At 33.5% G+C, this 14,555-nt stretch overlaps 1 protein-coding gene across 1 annotated transcript; it reads right to left on the reverse strand.

Moving 5' to 3' along the window:
* Nucleotides 1–2,690: 2,690 nt before the first annotated feature.
* Nucleotides 2,691–3,344, reverse strand: LOC139429496 (uncharacterized). Its single transcript, XM_071195265.1, has one exon. The coding sequence runs from the start codon at nucleotides 3,342–3,344 to the stop codon at nucleotides 2,691–2,693; it is 654 nt and encodes a 217-aa protein (XP_071051366.1).
* Nucleotides 3,345–14,555: the final 11,211 nt, after the last annotated feature.

The raw sequence follows: 14,555 nt of genomic DNA on the forward strand, positions 1-14,555 counted from the left end.
GGTATCTCCGCAGACGGTGGACGCTGCAACAAAATCATACCTTAAGGTAGGAAAAATAATAATATAAGTACGATATGGTACAATACTTGTTACTTACCGCCTACTGTACCAAATTTCAAAATCAGTCAATAATTTCTACTATTCTGTTTTCTCATTGATTAGGACATATAAAGTAAGTATAAGAGTAGGTATGCTAAATATATTTAGTAAATATGTATACAAAATATATTAAAATGGTAACTAAAATAAAATTCTTATTTGTAAACAAATTAAACATTCCAATAATTTATGTAGGTCATTTAAATATAAAGTTAAATTTAGATCATATTAGTGGTATTTTTAATTATTTTTACTTCTGTTTATATATGAATAACCGAAAGAATTTTTTTTTCTCAAACGAAACATTGTTTCAATTAAAACACATATATTTGTGATGTTTCGCCAGAGATCCCCAGCTTCTTCAGACTACAAGTAAAGAATACCTATAACATATTTAATAATAATAATTATAATAATATATTTAACATCTTTTACAACCCTTACAGCATCCGATGCTGTAATGAGATTTTAGTAACATTTTATGCAACCAGTTCAAGTTGGTGACATTGGGTCATTAATTTTTCTAATTGTCAATGTGACAATGTTTGTCTATGGATGTTTAAACACGTTCTTAGCATCGAATACAAGGTCTACAATGATGTGGACATTAAACTCTGAGCAATTTCTCTTATTTTGGGAGGTGTACATGAAACATTTTTGTCAGGTGAATACATTTTGTGTTTTGACAGTTTCTAATTGTCAATTCAAACTTCTATTTTCAAGTGTTACGGTGTTACCAACGGCTACATACCTATTTCCCTATATTGTCAAATTTATTTTATTTTTGAGAAAAGAAAAAGATAAAAACGCGAATTACAAAAAATAGCATAAAAAACACGTTTCATAAGACTTAAAGCACTCATTCATTAAAAAACTCGTGGCTTCGCCACTCGTTTTTCAACTTGAATTCGTGCATTTCAAACGTGTCTTACGAAACTTGTTTTTTAATATACTATTTTATGAAGAGAAACTATCAGTATTACAAAATAACTTACAAAAACAGTTACATGACAATTTACATGTCAGATAATACAATAAAACAAGTAATGTACCACAAACGATGTACTACAGTCGTGGAATTGTTTATTTTTCTTGATAAAAAGAATTTTACAACATGTGGTCTCACTTATAACAATAAGACTTTTACAAAATAAATAGGTCTTCTTTACTTGTAGTCTGAAGAAGCTGGGGATCTCTTTCGTCATCTTTTTATGATTGTTCAAGACTAAGAAATTTAACTAAAATTTAAATAACCTACATAAAACTAAAACATAAAAGTACAAAACTACATAAAATATACATATATAGAGAAATGGCAACACAAAATCTTGCACTACGTTTTCAGTATTGCGACGAGTAAACGAAAGAAAGAATACTAAAAGAAAATAACAATATTCTTTATTATCTCATCTGCGGTTTCCTTATTTCGCCTATTATAACGTAAATTCGCTTGTCGTAACCAATTGCTTACTACCACTTCATATTCTTTATCAGTTAAATGGAAGCTCTTCCTAACTGCCACTAAAATGTATGTTTAAATTAGAATTTGGTCTTGGAAAAAATTTAGTTTATCGTTAATGTCAGTCAACTGATACATTACATGCCAATCAATGGAGCGCAAATCATTATCAAAATCCTCTTGTTTAAAGTTCGAATAATCCCTGACTGTTCTAAATATTGGATAAGTTTCACGTTCAACTGCCATCGACAGAGTACATTTAACAAGAAAGTGATCAGAAATATTATTTAAATCAACAGTGCCAGAGTCACCGATAAGTGATATTGATTCAGGAATTATGATTAGATCTATTAAGGAAAAAGTAGAAGAAGAGACTCTAGTAGGAGTGTTTATAACCTGTTTATAGCTATACGCTTCAAGAAAACTCAAAAGCTTTTCAGTGGCAGGGTTAGAGCAAGAAAATAAATCGATGTTCATATCACCCAAGAGAAAAATATCGTCACACATCGGCAAAAAATCGGAAAAAACAGCATCCAAAGCATTAAGAAATTCATTATAATTTAAATTTGGTGGACGATAAACCGCACCTACTATAACCACTTTTGATTTTATTTTCATTTCCACCCAGGTTTGCTCAATAATATTATTAGTGTTCAAGCTATCCGCTTTAATTTTATCACTTACGTATATAGCTGTTCCTCCTCCTCGTCCATCTCTGTCGGTTCGAAAAATATTGTAACCTTCGATGTAAACATAATTATTATTTATAGTCGAGTTTAACCAGGTTTCTGTAACAGCTACAATATCATAATTCGAATGTAGTATATGACTTTTAAAATCAAAAAAACCAGACAGAAGCGATCTTACATTTATGTGAGCCACAGATAAACTATTCAATAACATAGCAATAGAAAAGCAAAGACCAAAAAAGAAAAAGAAAAAAAAAAAGTTATTTCAAATTGAAAAAGTATTAAGATTAAATTCAATATTTAATGAAACGACCTTTACAATATTAACAAATGAAGTTTGCGCTGAAACACCATTCCCCCCATGCGCGTTAAGAGAGAAGAAAAGAAAGAGAGAAAAAAAAAGTATGATACATAAAAAGTAATACAATAACATTAAATAAAATCTAAGCTAAAGATAACCTTGATGCCTTAGTGAGCGGATCCTCAATATCATTTGCATTTTTTATAGTACATATTCTATTATTAACATGTATTTTTATCGCACCATCCCTTGACCAAGCATTTCCGTTCCCAACCCTTTCACGAGCCAATTGCAGCAGTTTATAGCGTTTGCTTGTGAGGTCCTCTTGTATATCAATTTTAGAACCCTTGAGCCTTTTTCTAGCTTTACAGACCAAATCCCTCGTACGGTAACTAACGAACTTTACTATAATTGCCCTCGAACCATTATTTGTCTTTTTCGCTGCACCCACTCTATGACATCTATCTATATCTTCGACTTTAACAGGAACACTCAGTTTGTTATTAAATAACGATAAAACCTCAGATTCCACATCTTGTACGTTATCAGAAATGCCGAATACACGCACATTGTTTCGTCGCGTGTATTGTTCAAGCTCATCCAGTTTATCGGATAAATACCGGTTTTCTTTCTTAAACGTGTCGCATTCCTTCTTTAATTCTTCAATTTCCGCAATGAAATGCTCTTTTACCGTATTTATCACTTGGCTCATAAAAGAGTCATTTTTTAAAAGTTCATTAACGGAGCTATAAAATAACTCCTTTAGTTCACGTAAATTTTCTTCGGTAAAACGCATGTTTTCCACTAAAGCACCTGATAACAACACGCACGGGCGAAGTGATCGATGTTACTCCTCTGACAGCATTAACTCGACTCATTATTTTGAAACAAATGTCTAGAGCCCTGATGATGTTTGTACATTTATAACGAATATCGTCAAATTGAATAAATATGTCTTCGATTTCAAAAATACTTTTACCGATACCATATATCGATGGTTGCAGCGATTTTTTTGTTTTTCGAAGATGGTGTATCCGGTCTTCTACTTCACTAAGACTACTACCAACAAATATTACTGCTTCCTGCGAATCTTTGATAGTGTATCTAGTGGTTGACTTTTTTCCAGTCACATCTTTCTTGACACTTTTGGCTGTGGGCACCAAATAGGCATGTAGCGCCCAAATTAAAGTAGCATTGCGTCCATCTCTGAAACCATAAATAATAAAAAACCTTGACAATTTAATTACAAACAAAAAGGCAAAATTTTAATTTTACAATAAAGTAAATAGTCTTTGTAACAATTTGACTTACTTTTAGAGATTGTGATGTTAGCAAGCCTCCCAATCAGAATTTTTGCTGACTTGTCTTTGACATGGTATTCTATGCTTAAAAAAGTATAGATTTTTTTGCCAAACTCTGTCCCATCCTTCCAGCAACCCATCTTTGCCATTAAACGCTGATTTGAAATTCATGTCAATCTAAAACAAAATACACTTAAATTAAAAAAAAATTGAATTAGAATACTTACCAGTCTATAACCAGATGGGGTTTTATAAAAAGGCCATTTTTCGATGATCTCGTTGGTACATTTTGATGCCTTAATGCACTGGTTCCGGTATCTCCGCAGACGGTGGACGCTGCAACAAAATCATACCTTAAGGTAGGAAAAATAATAATATAAGTACGATATGGTACAATACTTGTTACTTACCGCCTACTGTACCAAATTTCAAAATCAGTCAATAATTTCTACTATTCTGTTTTCTCATTGATTAGGACATATAAAGTAAGTATAAGAGTAGGTATGCTAAATATATTTAGTAAATATGTATACAAAATATATTAAAATGGTAACTAAAATAAAATTCTTATTTGTAAACAAATTAAACATTCCAATAATTTATGTAGGTCATTTAAATATAAAGTTAAATTTAGATCATATTAGTGGTATTTTTAATTATTTTTACTTCTGTTTATATATGAATAACCGAAAGAATTTTTTTTTCTCAAACGAAACATTGTTTCAATTAAAACACATATATTTGTGATGTTTCGCCAGAGATCCCCAGCTTCTTCAGACTACAAGTAAAGAATACCTATAATATATTTAATAATAATAATTATAATAATATATTTAACATCTTTTACAACCCTTACAGCATCCGATGCTGTAATGAGATTTTAGTAACATTTTATGCAACCAGTTCAAGTTGGTGACATTGGGTCATTAATTTTTCTAATTGTCAATGTGACAATGTTTGTCTATGGATGTTTAAACACGTTCTTAGCATCGAATACAAGGTCTACAATGATGTGGACATTAAACTCTGAGCAATTTCTCTTATTTTGGGAGGTGTACATGAAACATTTTTGTCAGGTGAATACATTTTGTGTTTTGACAGTTTCTAATTGTCAATTCAAACTTCTATTTTCAAGTGTTACGGTGTTACCAACGACTACATACCTATTTCCCTACATTGCCAAATTTATTTTATTTTTGAGAAAAGAAAAAGATAAAAACGCGAATTACAAAAAATAGCATAAAAAACACGTTTCATAAGACTTAAAGCACTCATTCATTAAAAAACTCGTGGCTTCGCCACTCGTTTTTCAACTTGAATTCGTGCATTTCAAACGTGTCTTACGAAACTTGTTTTTTAATATACTATTTTATGAAGAGAAACTATCAGTATTACAAAATAACTTACAAAAACAGTTACATGACAATTTACATGTCAGATAATACAATAAAACAAGTAATGTACCACAAACGATGTACTACAGTCGTGGAATTGTTTATTTTTCTTGATAAAAAGAATTTTACAACATGTGGTCTCACTTATAACAATAAGACTTTTACAAAATAAATAGGTCTTCTTTACTTGTAGTCTGAAGAAGCTGGGGATCTCTTTCATCATCTTTTTATGATTGTTCAAGACTAAGAAATTTAACTAAAATTTAAATAACCTACATAAAACTAAAACATAAAAGTACAAAACTACATAAAATATACATATATAGAGAAATGGCAACACAAAATCTTGCACTACGTTTTCAGTATTGCGACGAGTAAACGAAAGAAAGAATACTAAAAGAAAATAACAATATTCTTTATTATCTCATCTGCGGTTTCCTTATTTCGCCTATTATAACGTAAATTCGCTTGTCGTAACCAATTGCTTACTACCACTTCATATTCTTTATCAGTTAAATGGAAGCTCTTCCTAACTGCCACTAAAATGTATGTTTAAATTAGAATTCGGTCTTGGAAAAAGTTTTAAACTCCTCCTTAACCAACGCGATTTATTCGCTGTAACGGCGATTGTTTCGCATGACGTCGCCAGACCGACGCGAAAGTATCGCTACACCCACGGTTTTTGTCGTTGTCACCTGACAGTTGAAAAAGTCGGATTGGGCACGTTTGTGCATGTTCATTTGCCGCCGTGTCGACTTGGCGACAACATTATCAAGCTAACAATCGCCGTTGCTGCGAATACATCGCGTTGGTTAAGGAATAACTTTATGTCAATATGATATTCTTCGGCTAAATTCAATCACAAGATTTAAGCCACCATTTTAAACAAGAATGTTTTTAGATAAATTTAAAAATAACTAAACCTAGTGGTGATATATAAAAAAACTTATACGAAACTTACCTGCGCCATTCTAAACCAATATTCGAGCCACAGAACAGATATATAGAAAACGATTCGAAGGAACTGAGAACAGAACTGAACAGAACAAAACACACAATAGAACAAGTCGTGACAAGATGCTGATGAGTCACCGCGTCCTGGAACATGCGCATACGTTCACAGGCGCTGATGAAGATATTCAGACAAGTTTCAGACACATTTATAGAGAAATGTTTCAAATGAAATGTTTCTGCTACATATTTTAATGATATTTCATAAATATTCCTACTGAAATGTATTTGATACATATCTTTAGATACGTTTCGTAACAATCGTATCTGTCACGTATATGAAACGTACTTGTACAATGTTTCATTTAATTCATTGTACGTTAAAATTGAAATGTTTCACAGATGTTTCTTGTTTACTGGGAACATGCTTTCCATGTAGCATCAAACTGTTTTGAAGTGAGATTATCGAATTTAAAAGCCGTTAAATAGGATTCTACATCTTCTTCAGGTTCTGAAAATAGGTTTTTTTTAGAACTTTTAATCAAGCTGTGAGTGCAGATTTACCTGTTAGAATATCCTCATGCCTCGACCTTTTTTAACCTTTTTTTGTTGTAATTGAAGTTACATATTTGGAAACAGCCCTCTTGAAGGTCGTCATTGAGTTGTAGTACTTAGTATAAATCCTAAATTAAACATTATTAACTAAAATTGTCAATTAAACATTATATTATTATAATGATTATATGTTAGTAAATAAATTATGTTGATTTTGAAAGAAGTTTCAATTTGAAGAAAGAATTAGAAACTTTTCTGAAGGGTTCCTTCCAAAATTTCTTTTTCAAGCTGATAGCTACCAGATAGCGTTGATTTGAATCCTTTTTCTTCAAAATAATGTGCAATCAATGCAATTAATGAATTTCTTTGTTCCTCTTGAAAGCAAGAAAATTTATTATAGTACTCCACTAACATATTTCCTTTTGGACTGCACTAGTATTTTCGCCTATAGATTAATACAGCTTTAGTTTTTGTTTCTTTATTTTTTATTTACGATGTACAGGCTTTACTTCATTATCAATAGTAATTTCTTTAAGACATTCAATGGAACCTTTAGCTTTTAAAAAATTATAAAATAAGTACATACTCTGATCCGAAACATTTAAATGATCTCTACAATTTGACACTTTTTTTTTTTAGACGTGAGACTGTGTAGTCCACTTTCTGTCGCGCTCCGTTTTAAGGTGGTTTTTCTTGGTAAATACGCGCTTCTGTTAATTTTTTCTTCTTATCTGGGGACCTAGTATACCTTTATAATATCAGTGCTGTTTGTTTTTAAACCTATAAATTAATAAATAGGCAGTAACAACTTCATATGTGTTATATTGATAACCGTAAGTGGTTTCGATGTTTGTTGAAACGTGTTTCATCTCGGCCGCTTTTTGCTTGAACGTGAGTTCTCTCCTTCTATCATCGTATGTACAGGGCAAATCAAAATCCTCGCGTTTGTTGGTTCTAGTTTGGATTTATCTAAATTCTTTTTTCCTTTCTTTTCCTTACTTCTTTCTCACCATTACCTATTTCCTTGTCTTCCACGGCCCGTATCTCTGTTTAAGTCGCTGGTATCGGCCCGCCAGCGTGAAAGTGTACTACCTATCCTTATCCCACTTTGTGTGATTATGAGTACTAATTGTGGTGTATGTTTGGGTGACCTAAACCCTACAATTGAGATTTCTTGCGACCTATGTCGTACTTTTATTCATACTTCATGCAGTGGTTTATCAAGAAACGAATCTCAGTTGCTAAAATCTAAAAATCGAAAATTGACTTTTCATTGTCCAACATGTGCTGATCTTAAGCAACAACTAAAAAAGTTACACGAACTAACAAGCCTTGTTGTAACTCTGCAGAAGGATCTGGAAATCCTTAGAACTGAACGTTCTTCTGCCGCCTCCACCGTTACTGCGGGACCGGCTGTGGATCAGTCTTATGTTGAAAGCATTGTTCAAGAGATTTCAGACCGGGAAAAACGTAAGAGTAATCTAGTAGCATTCAACTTGCCTGAGCTTCCGGATGGTAGTAAAGTTGACCAGCAAAATGATGATGTTAGATCTATAAAAGAGATACTTAACAATTTCAAAGTCCAGACACCTAATTTTACTGTAAAGCGATTGGGTAAATTTGATCCGTCGATATTGAATCGTAAGCGCCCATTGAAAATCTCTTTTTCCTCCTCTGATGTAGTTCACAATGTTCTTAGGAACATTAAGTCATTATTAAAATCTGATAAGTTCAAAGCTGTTGTTTTAACAACAGACAAAACACCGTTGCAAAATTCTTTCTACAAATCTCTCAAAACACAGCTTGATACCCGCATTGCCGGCGGCGAGGTGAACATAAGAATTAAATATGTGAATACACCTACAATTGTATCATCTGACAGTGACCGAAGTATCCAACGGGGAAACTAATAGAATCCAACAAGAAGACCCACACACTTCGTTTATTTTATCAGAATGTGCAAGGACTACGAACAAAAACTCACCAATTATACACAGCCACAAATTCTACCGATTTCGATATTATTTTGCTTACCGAAACATGGCTGTCTCCGGACATCACCAACTCTGAGTTTCTGCCTACTACATTTAATGTAATTAGAAATGATCGTAATCACCGTCTTGTGGATAGAAGAGTGGGCGGTGGCGTTCTTATTGCCTGCAGTCAGCAAACCAAATTGTTCAACTGTGATATGTCCGAGATTTTAAATCTTGCCCCGCTAATTGATGTGGTTGTTGGTAAATGTGTCTATTTCTCGATCAGCATATTTATTATTACACTATACATACCTCCTTATGTTCCGCAGGATGATTTGGAACTGTTTCTTGATTTGCTTAGTATCAGCTTGATTGGAAAGAATATTATAATTTGTGGCGACTTTAATTGCTTCCGTTTTATGATGTCCGAGAATAGCCTCGACCGCAAATCTTTCCTTTTGAAGAACTTTGTTGATACTTTAAATCTAGTTCAACATAACCATATCTACAACTCTAGAGGTAGGATACTCGACTTAGTATTTACTAACTTTAACTGCGAAGTAACTGCAGAGCGTGACGTTGCACTCTTACTTACTGAAAACTTTAATCATCCTGCACTGAACATCTCCATTAAATCTCAGAATATTGAAGATGCTCTAGTGCTTCCATCAAATAACAACTTTCGTTTTAACTTCCGTAAAGCGGACTTTCGTGGATTGTATGACGATATTGGTCGTGTTGTCTGGTCTGATATATTGATGTGCTCGGATATTAATATTGCTGTAGAAAAATTTTACTATATCTATAACGTTATTGAAAAACATGTACCCAAATACTGCGTATCGCCGTCGAAATTTCCTCTATGGTTTACTGGAAGCACTAAGCGTATATTGAATATGAAGGAGCACTACTTTAAGAAGTGGAAGAGTTCTAAACAGCTATCATATTACAATGAATATGTTAGGTTGCGTCGTTTATCCAAGGATGCAATAGTTTCTGATTATCAGGCTTATCTCGTGAATACCGAAAATTGTATATTGACCGACCCCAAAAATTTCTGGCGTTACGTGAATCAGAAACATGGTAATTCGCGTATTCCAGGCTGCATGACCTTTGCTGGCTCTGAAATTTCTGATCCCCTGGAAATAGTGCAGGCCTTCTCTGTCTTGTTTTCTGAAGCCTTCAATCCTGGACTTACAACTATCGGTAACTGTAACCAGCAAGTCAACTGGCCTTGACCCTTCTACATTACTCCATTTTCTATCGAGGAGGTAGAAATCTGTATGAAACGACTAAAGAATGACTCTACCGCTGGCGACGACGGTCTCCCAAGTTTTATTATTAAAGATTGTGCACCCTTCCTCAGCAAACCTTTAACATTTATGTTTAATTTATGCTTAAAAACTAAAACTTTTCCTGCAGTATGGAAAAAAACTCGGATAACGCCGGTTTTTAAGAAGGGAGACAGATTTAGTATTGAAAATTACCGACCTATTAGCATTTTGAACAATTGTTCGAAAGTCTTCGAAATGTTGCTATACTCCAGAATGAGTTACTGTGTTCGCCCATACATATCTGATCATCAGCACGGATTTATGACTGGTCGTTCAACTATGACTAATTTAGCAGAGGTAACGCAGTTCATCAGCGAGCACATAGATAAACGGGAACAAGTTGACATAATTTACACAGATTTTACAAAGGCATTTGATAGATTAGATCATGGAATACTTCTTTCTAAACTCTGCAGTCTTGGATTTACCAATGATTTCGTGGATTTAATTTCATCTTACCTCTCCAATGGACTTTGCTATCTGAGCTACAACGGTTTTAAATTTAATACGTTCACTGCTGACTCTGGCGGTCACAGGCTTCCAACCTGGGTCCCCTTCTATTCAATGTTTATCTGAACGATCTATTACGACGACTTGATTGTAATGTGCTTGCTTATGCCGATGACCTAAAGATATTCGCTCGTGTAACATCCCCTGAAGACTGTGTTATCTTACAGCGCAATCTGAACATTATCAGTTCCTGGTCAATACAGAATGGAATTGACCTTAACATAGCAAAATGCGTTGTCGTATCTTACACAAGGTGTAATAACCCATTAAGGTTTAATTATAGTGTGGGAGTTGAAGCAATACGCAGAGAACGCGCTATTCGAGATTTGGGTGTCTTATTCGATGACCAGTTACAATTCAAAGACCATGTTAACGCTATAGTAAAGTCAGCCTCTGGTGCATTGAGTTTCATCATCAGGCAATGTAAAAAATTTAACAACGTAGCTGCATTAACAGTACTTTTCTATGCGTTTGTTCGTACAAAATTGGAATATGGTTCTATGGTTTGGTATCCTTATTATACTTCTCACCAGCTCATGCTCGAGAGAGTGCAGAAGAGGTTCTTAAAATACTTACATTTTAAAACAGTTGGTCAGTATCCGGAGCGAGGTGTTGACTACGTTGCGTTATTGGAAGAATTTAATTTTTCATCTTTGAACAATCGTAGAGAAGATGCTAGTAGAAAATTTTTATCGAACATCGTCAATTGTACTGTCGACTCACCTTCACTTCTTGCTCGAGTTGGATTCATTATACCCAGACCTGGTATCAGGAATAGCAACACATACCAGGTGCCGATCGCTAGGACCAACGTTCTGATGCTGGCTCCTCTGACACATATGGCACGGAACGCAAATAATGAAGTTACCACTTAAACTATATATCCCTTATTAATTTGGTAATTTGTAAAATATCCCTATTGTGACATATTATTATTTTTTTTCTCTTGTTTTTGTTTTGAATTTATCTGAATTGCTATTAATTTTTGTTTTGTGCGCTTCACATCTCACTTTACCTTTTCTTCTCTTTGTTGTACATTATCCTGTAATTGGGTCTTCCTGTTGGATAATAAAGAGATATATTATTATTATTATTACTATACTTCAAAATTCCGTGAACAAAGACGTAAATGTATTTAATAACGGCTCAAGTAAGTGTTGATTAACATGATCTTGAATTTGGAGCACATTTTTTCTTGAAAAACTGTCAGTGTTATGAAGACAAAGCAAAAATTTAGAAGCAGAGTTGGTATCTATTGATATTTCGTTAAAACTATCATTTGATATTAAGGAGTTATAGAAGATGCATTCCTAGAATAATGAACCCGAATGACATGACTTTTAAAAAAAAGCAAAATTTTGAAAACCCTCACTACATCATTCCAGACATCTGAATGTGGAATTTGAGTTTGAATGGTTACTTAGAGATTTGTTAATTTGAAAACGTTGTTTTGTACCTTATTTCAATTTCAAAAACAGTATTTTGTTAACAAAAACACAGTTGATAACAAAACGAAAAGCGTTAGGTACCTATTTTTGTCTTACCTGTAGATACTATATATTTTTGGAAAAATACACACTTCTTCACTCAACTGATCACTATTAAAGATCCGACCATGCGACCAGTTAACGTGATCTATGGTTATAATATTTTATAGATAGCGCAGTGGTCTGACGATAATGAAATCGCTGACTTAATTCGCGGAATACGGTGGTGTAGGTTTCTGATTGATGAATTTTATTCATTGATATAAAGAACAATATTCTTAGCAGTTAAAATCATTGCATTGATGAAACTTCTTCTTTAATACAATGAAGTATTTACCATGTAAAGTTTGATGAACACCTTCATTGTAATTACAAAAAACTTCTTTGAGCCAATGAAAACTCTTCATTATAATGATTATATTGCATTGTGCTAATGAATATGCGTTCATAATAATGATAAACAGGGTTTTTAGTCTATGAACAAATCTTCATTGCGTCAACGAAAAACTTCATTGAGACAATGAAAATCAATCAACAACCACTGTTCATTGATATTATGAACAAGATTTTTTTCGGTGTATTAACGTCTTTTCTGCTGTTTAAATCTCCGAGTTTTCTAATGCACCCAGCTTTCTGTTTTCTGAAGTTCCCTTAACATTATTGTAAAATCTTAAACAAAGTGCTACAATGTGTATTAACCTTTTAAGGGAAGAATACAGCTTAAAAATGTCGAATTCGTTGTTTTTAATTTCAGGTAATTGATCAATATCTGTATTGCCTTTGTCTTTCATTTCGCGATACCATATGTCGTTGTTTTCTTTCAAAAATGATGGTCCGGTCCACCAAAGTTTGGAGCTAACAAGTTTGGACGGTGTTGTACCGCGCGAAATAATGTCAGCGGGATTTTCCGTGGTACTTACGTGATGCCATTTAGATTCCTTTGTGTTTAATTGTATTTCAGCTACTCGATTAGCCGCGAATGTCTTCCATCTTGATGATTCACTATTTATCCAGCATAAGGTAATTGTAGAATCAGTCCAAAGATATGTGGCATGGATTTTGATCTTCAGTTATTTCGAGCATATTTTTACGAGTCTTAACAATAGAAGTGCTGCACATAGTTCAAGTTTAGGTAACGTTGTAGCTTTCAAAGGAGCAACGCGAGATTTGGCATTTAGCACATAGCAAGCTGCAATTGATGGTTCCGTTGGTATTAATTGATCGCAGGTAAATTGCACAACCGTAGGCTATTTCACTGGAATCTAAAACACCGTGTAGTTGTATGTCAATAGGTTCTCTTACTAAGACATGCCTTGGTATATCGATGATATTTATATGATTTAAATCGTCCGCAAATCGTTGCCATTGCAGTGCAACCTCTTGAGGTAAATCTTCATCCCAATCTATTTGAAGTTGCCATAGCTTTTAGATGATAATCTTGGCTCGTATTAGCATAGGACTTAATAATCCGAGAGGATCAAACATCTTAGCAGTAAATGAGAGTATGTTCCGCATTGATATGTTAATATTACTGGGTTCGTTTATTTTGTATTGAAAGTAATACAAAACGATTTGCTAACCATAATATACTCAACGTCTTTGAAGCAGATTTGCTGTTTATGACATAGCTATTTGGGTAATTTTCCTCCAAGGAGTTTAAAATTTCATTGTCATTAGTTTGTAGCTTTACAATTTTGAATCCGTATTCATTTAATATTTGCTTTATGTTCATTATTAGATTTGTCATGGATTCAACGTCCGTGCTACCCGTTAGTAGATCATCTTCATAAAAATCCCTAATTATCTTTTCTGATTCTATTGGATATTTTGCTTGATTGTCTATGGCGTCTGCTTTAAGCATCTTGTAGCTAAAAATGCGACAGATGCAGTTTCGTGGGTTATGGTGTTTAACTTGTAATGCTTTACAGCTTCTGATGGATGACTTCGTCATAAAATTCGCTGTAGATCACGCTGTAGATACATTTTAATTATGTCTCCCACTAGTGCAATATTATGAGTTCTAAATCGAATTAAGATTGAAAATAAGTCTTCCTGTATGGTTGGACCCACCTTGAGTACATCATTTAAAGAGAGATTAGAAGAAGTCTTTGCTGAGCCATCAAAAAGGATTCTGAATTTGGTGGTGGTGCTTTCAGGCTTTTCAATTTCATGGTGCGGTAGATAGCAAATTCGTGTTGCTGCGGTTATATGTTTGTCTTCAATCTTTGTCATGTGTCCAAGTGTTTCATATTCCTGAAAGAATTCTTTGTAAGATGTTTGTAATTGGCTTGATTTAATGAATCTGCGTTCAATTGCATAAAGATTATTCTTAATAATAAATGATTATTCTTTAATGACAATTTTACTACAAATGTACCGTTTGAGTCACGATATGTAGTTTGAATGAAATGATTTTCACATTCAGCTTCTTCTTGAGATAGACCTGCTGTGTTGAATCGGATATTTCTTCCAGTTTCCAAAACGATTCAAGCTCATCTT

The sequence above is a fragment of the Onthophagus taurus genome, chromosome 3 (assembly GCF_036711975.1).
Source record: "Onthophagus taurus isolate NC chromosome 3, IU_Otau_3.0, whole genome shotgun sequence".
Lineage (NCBI taxonomy): Eukaryota > Metazoa > Arthropoda > Insecta > Coleoptera > Scarabaeidae > Onthophagus > Onthophagus taurus.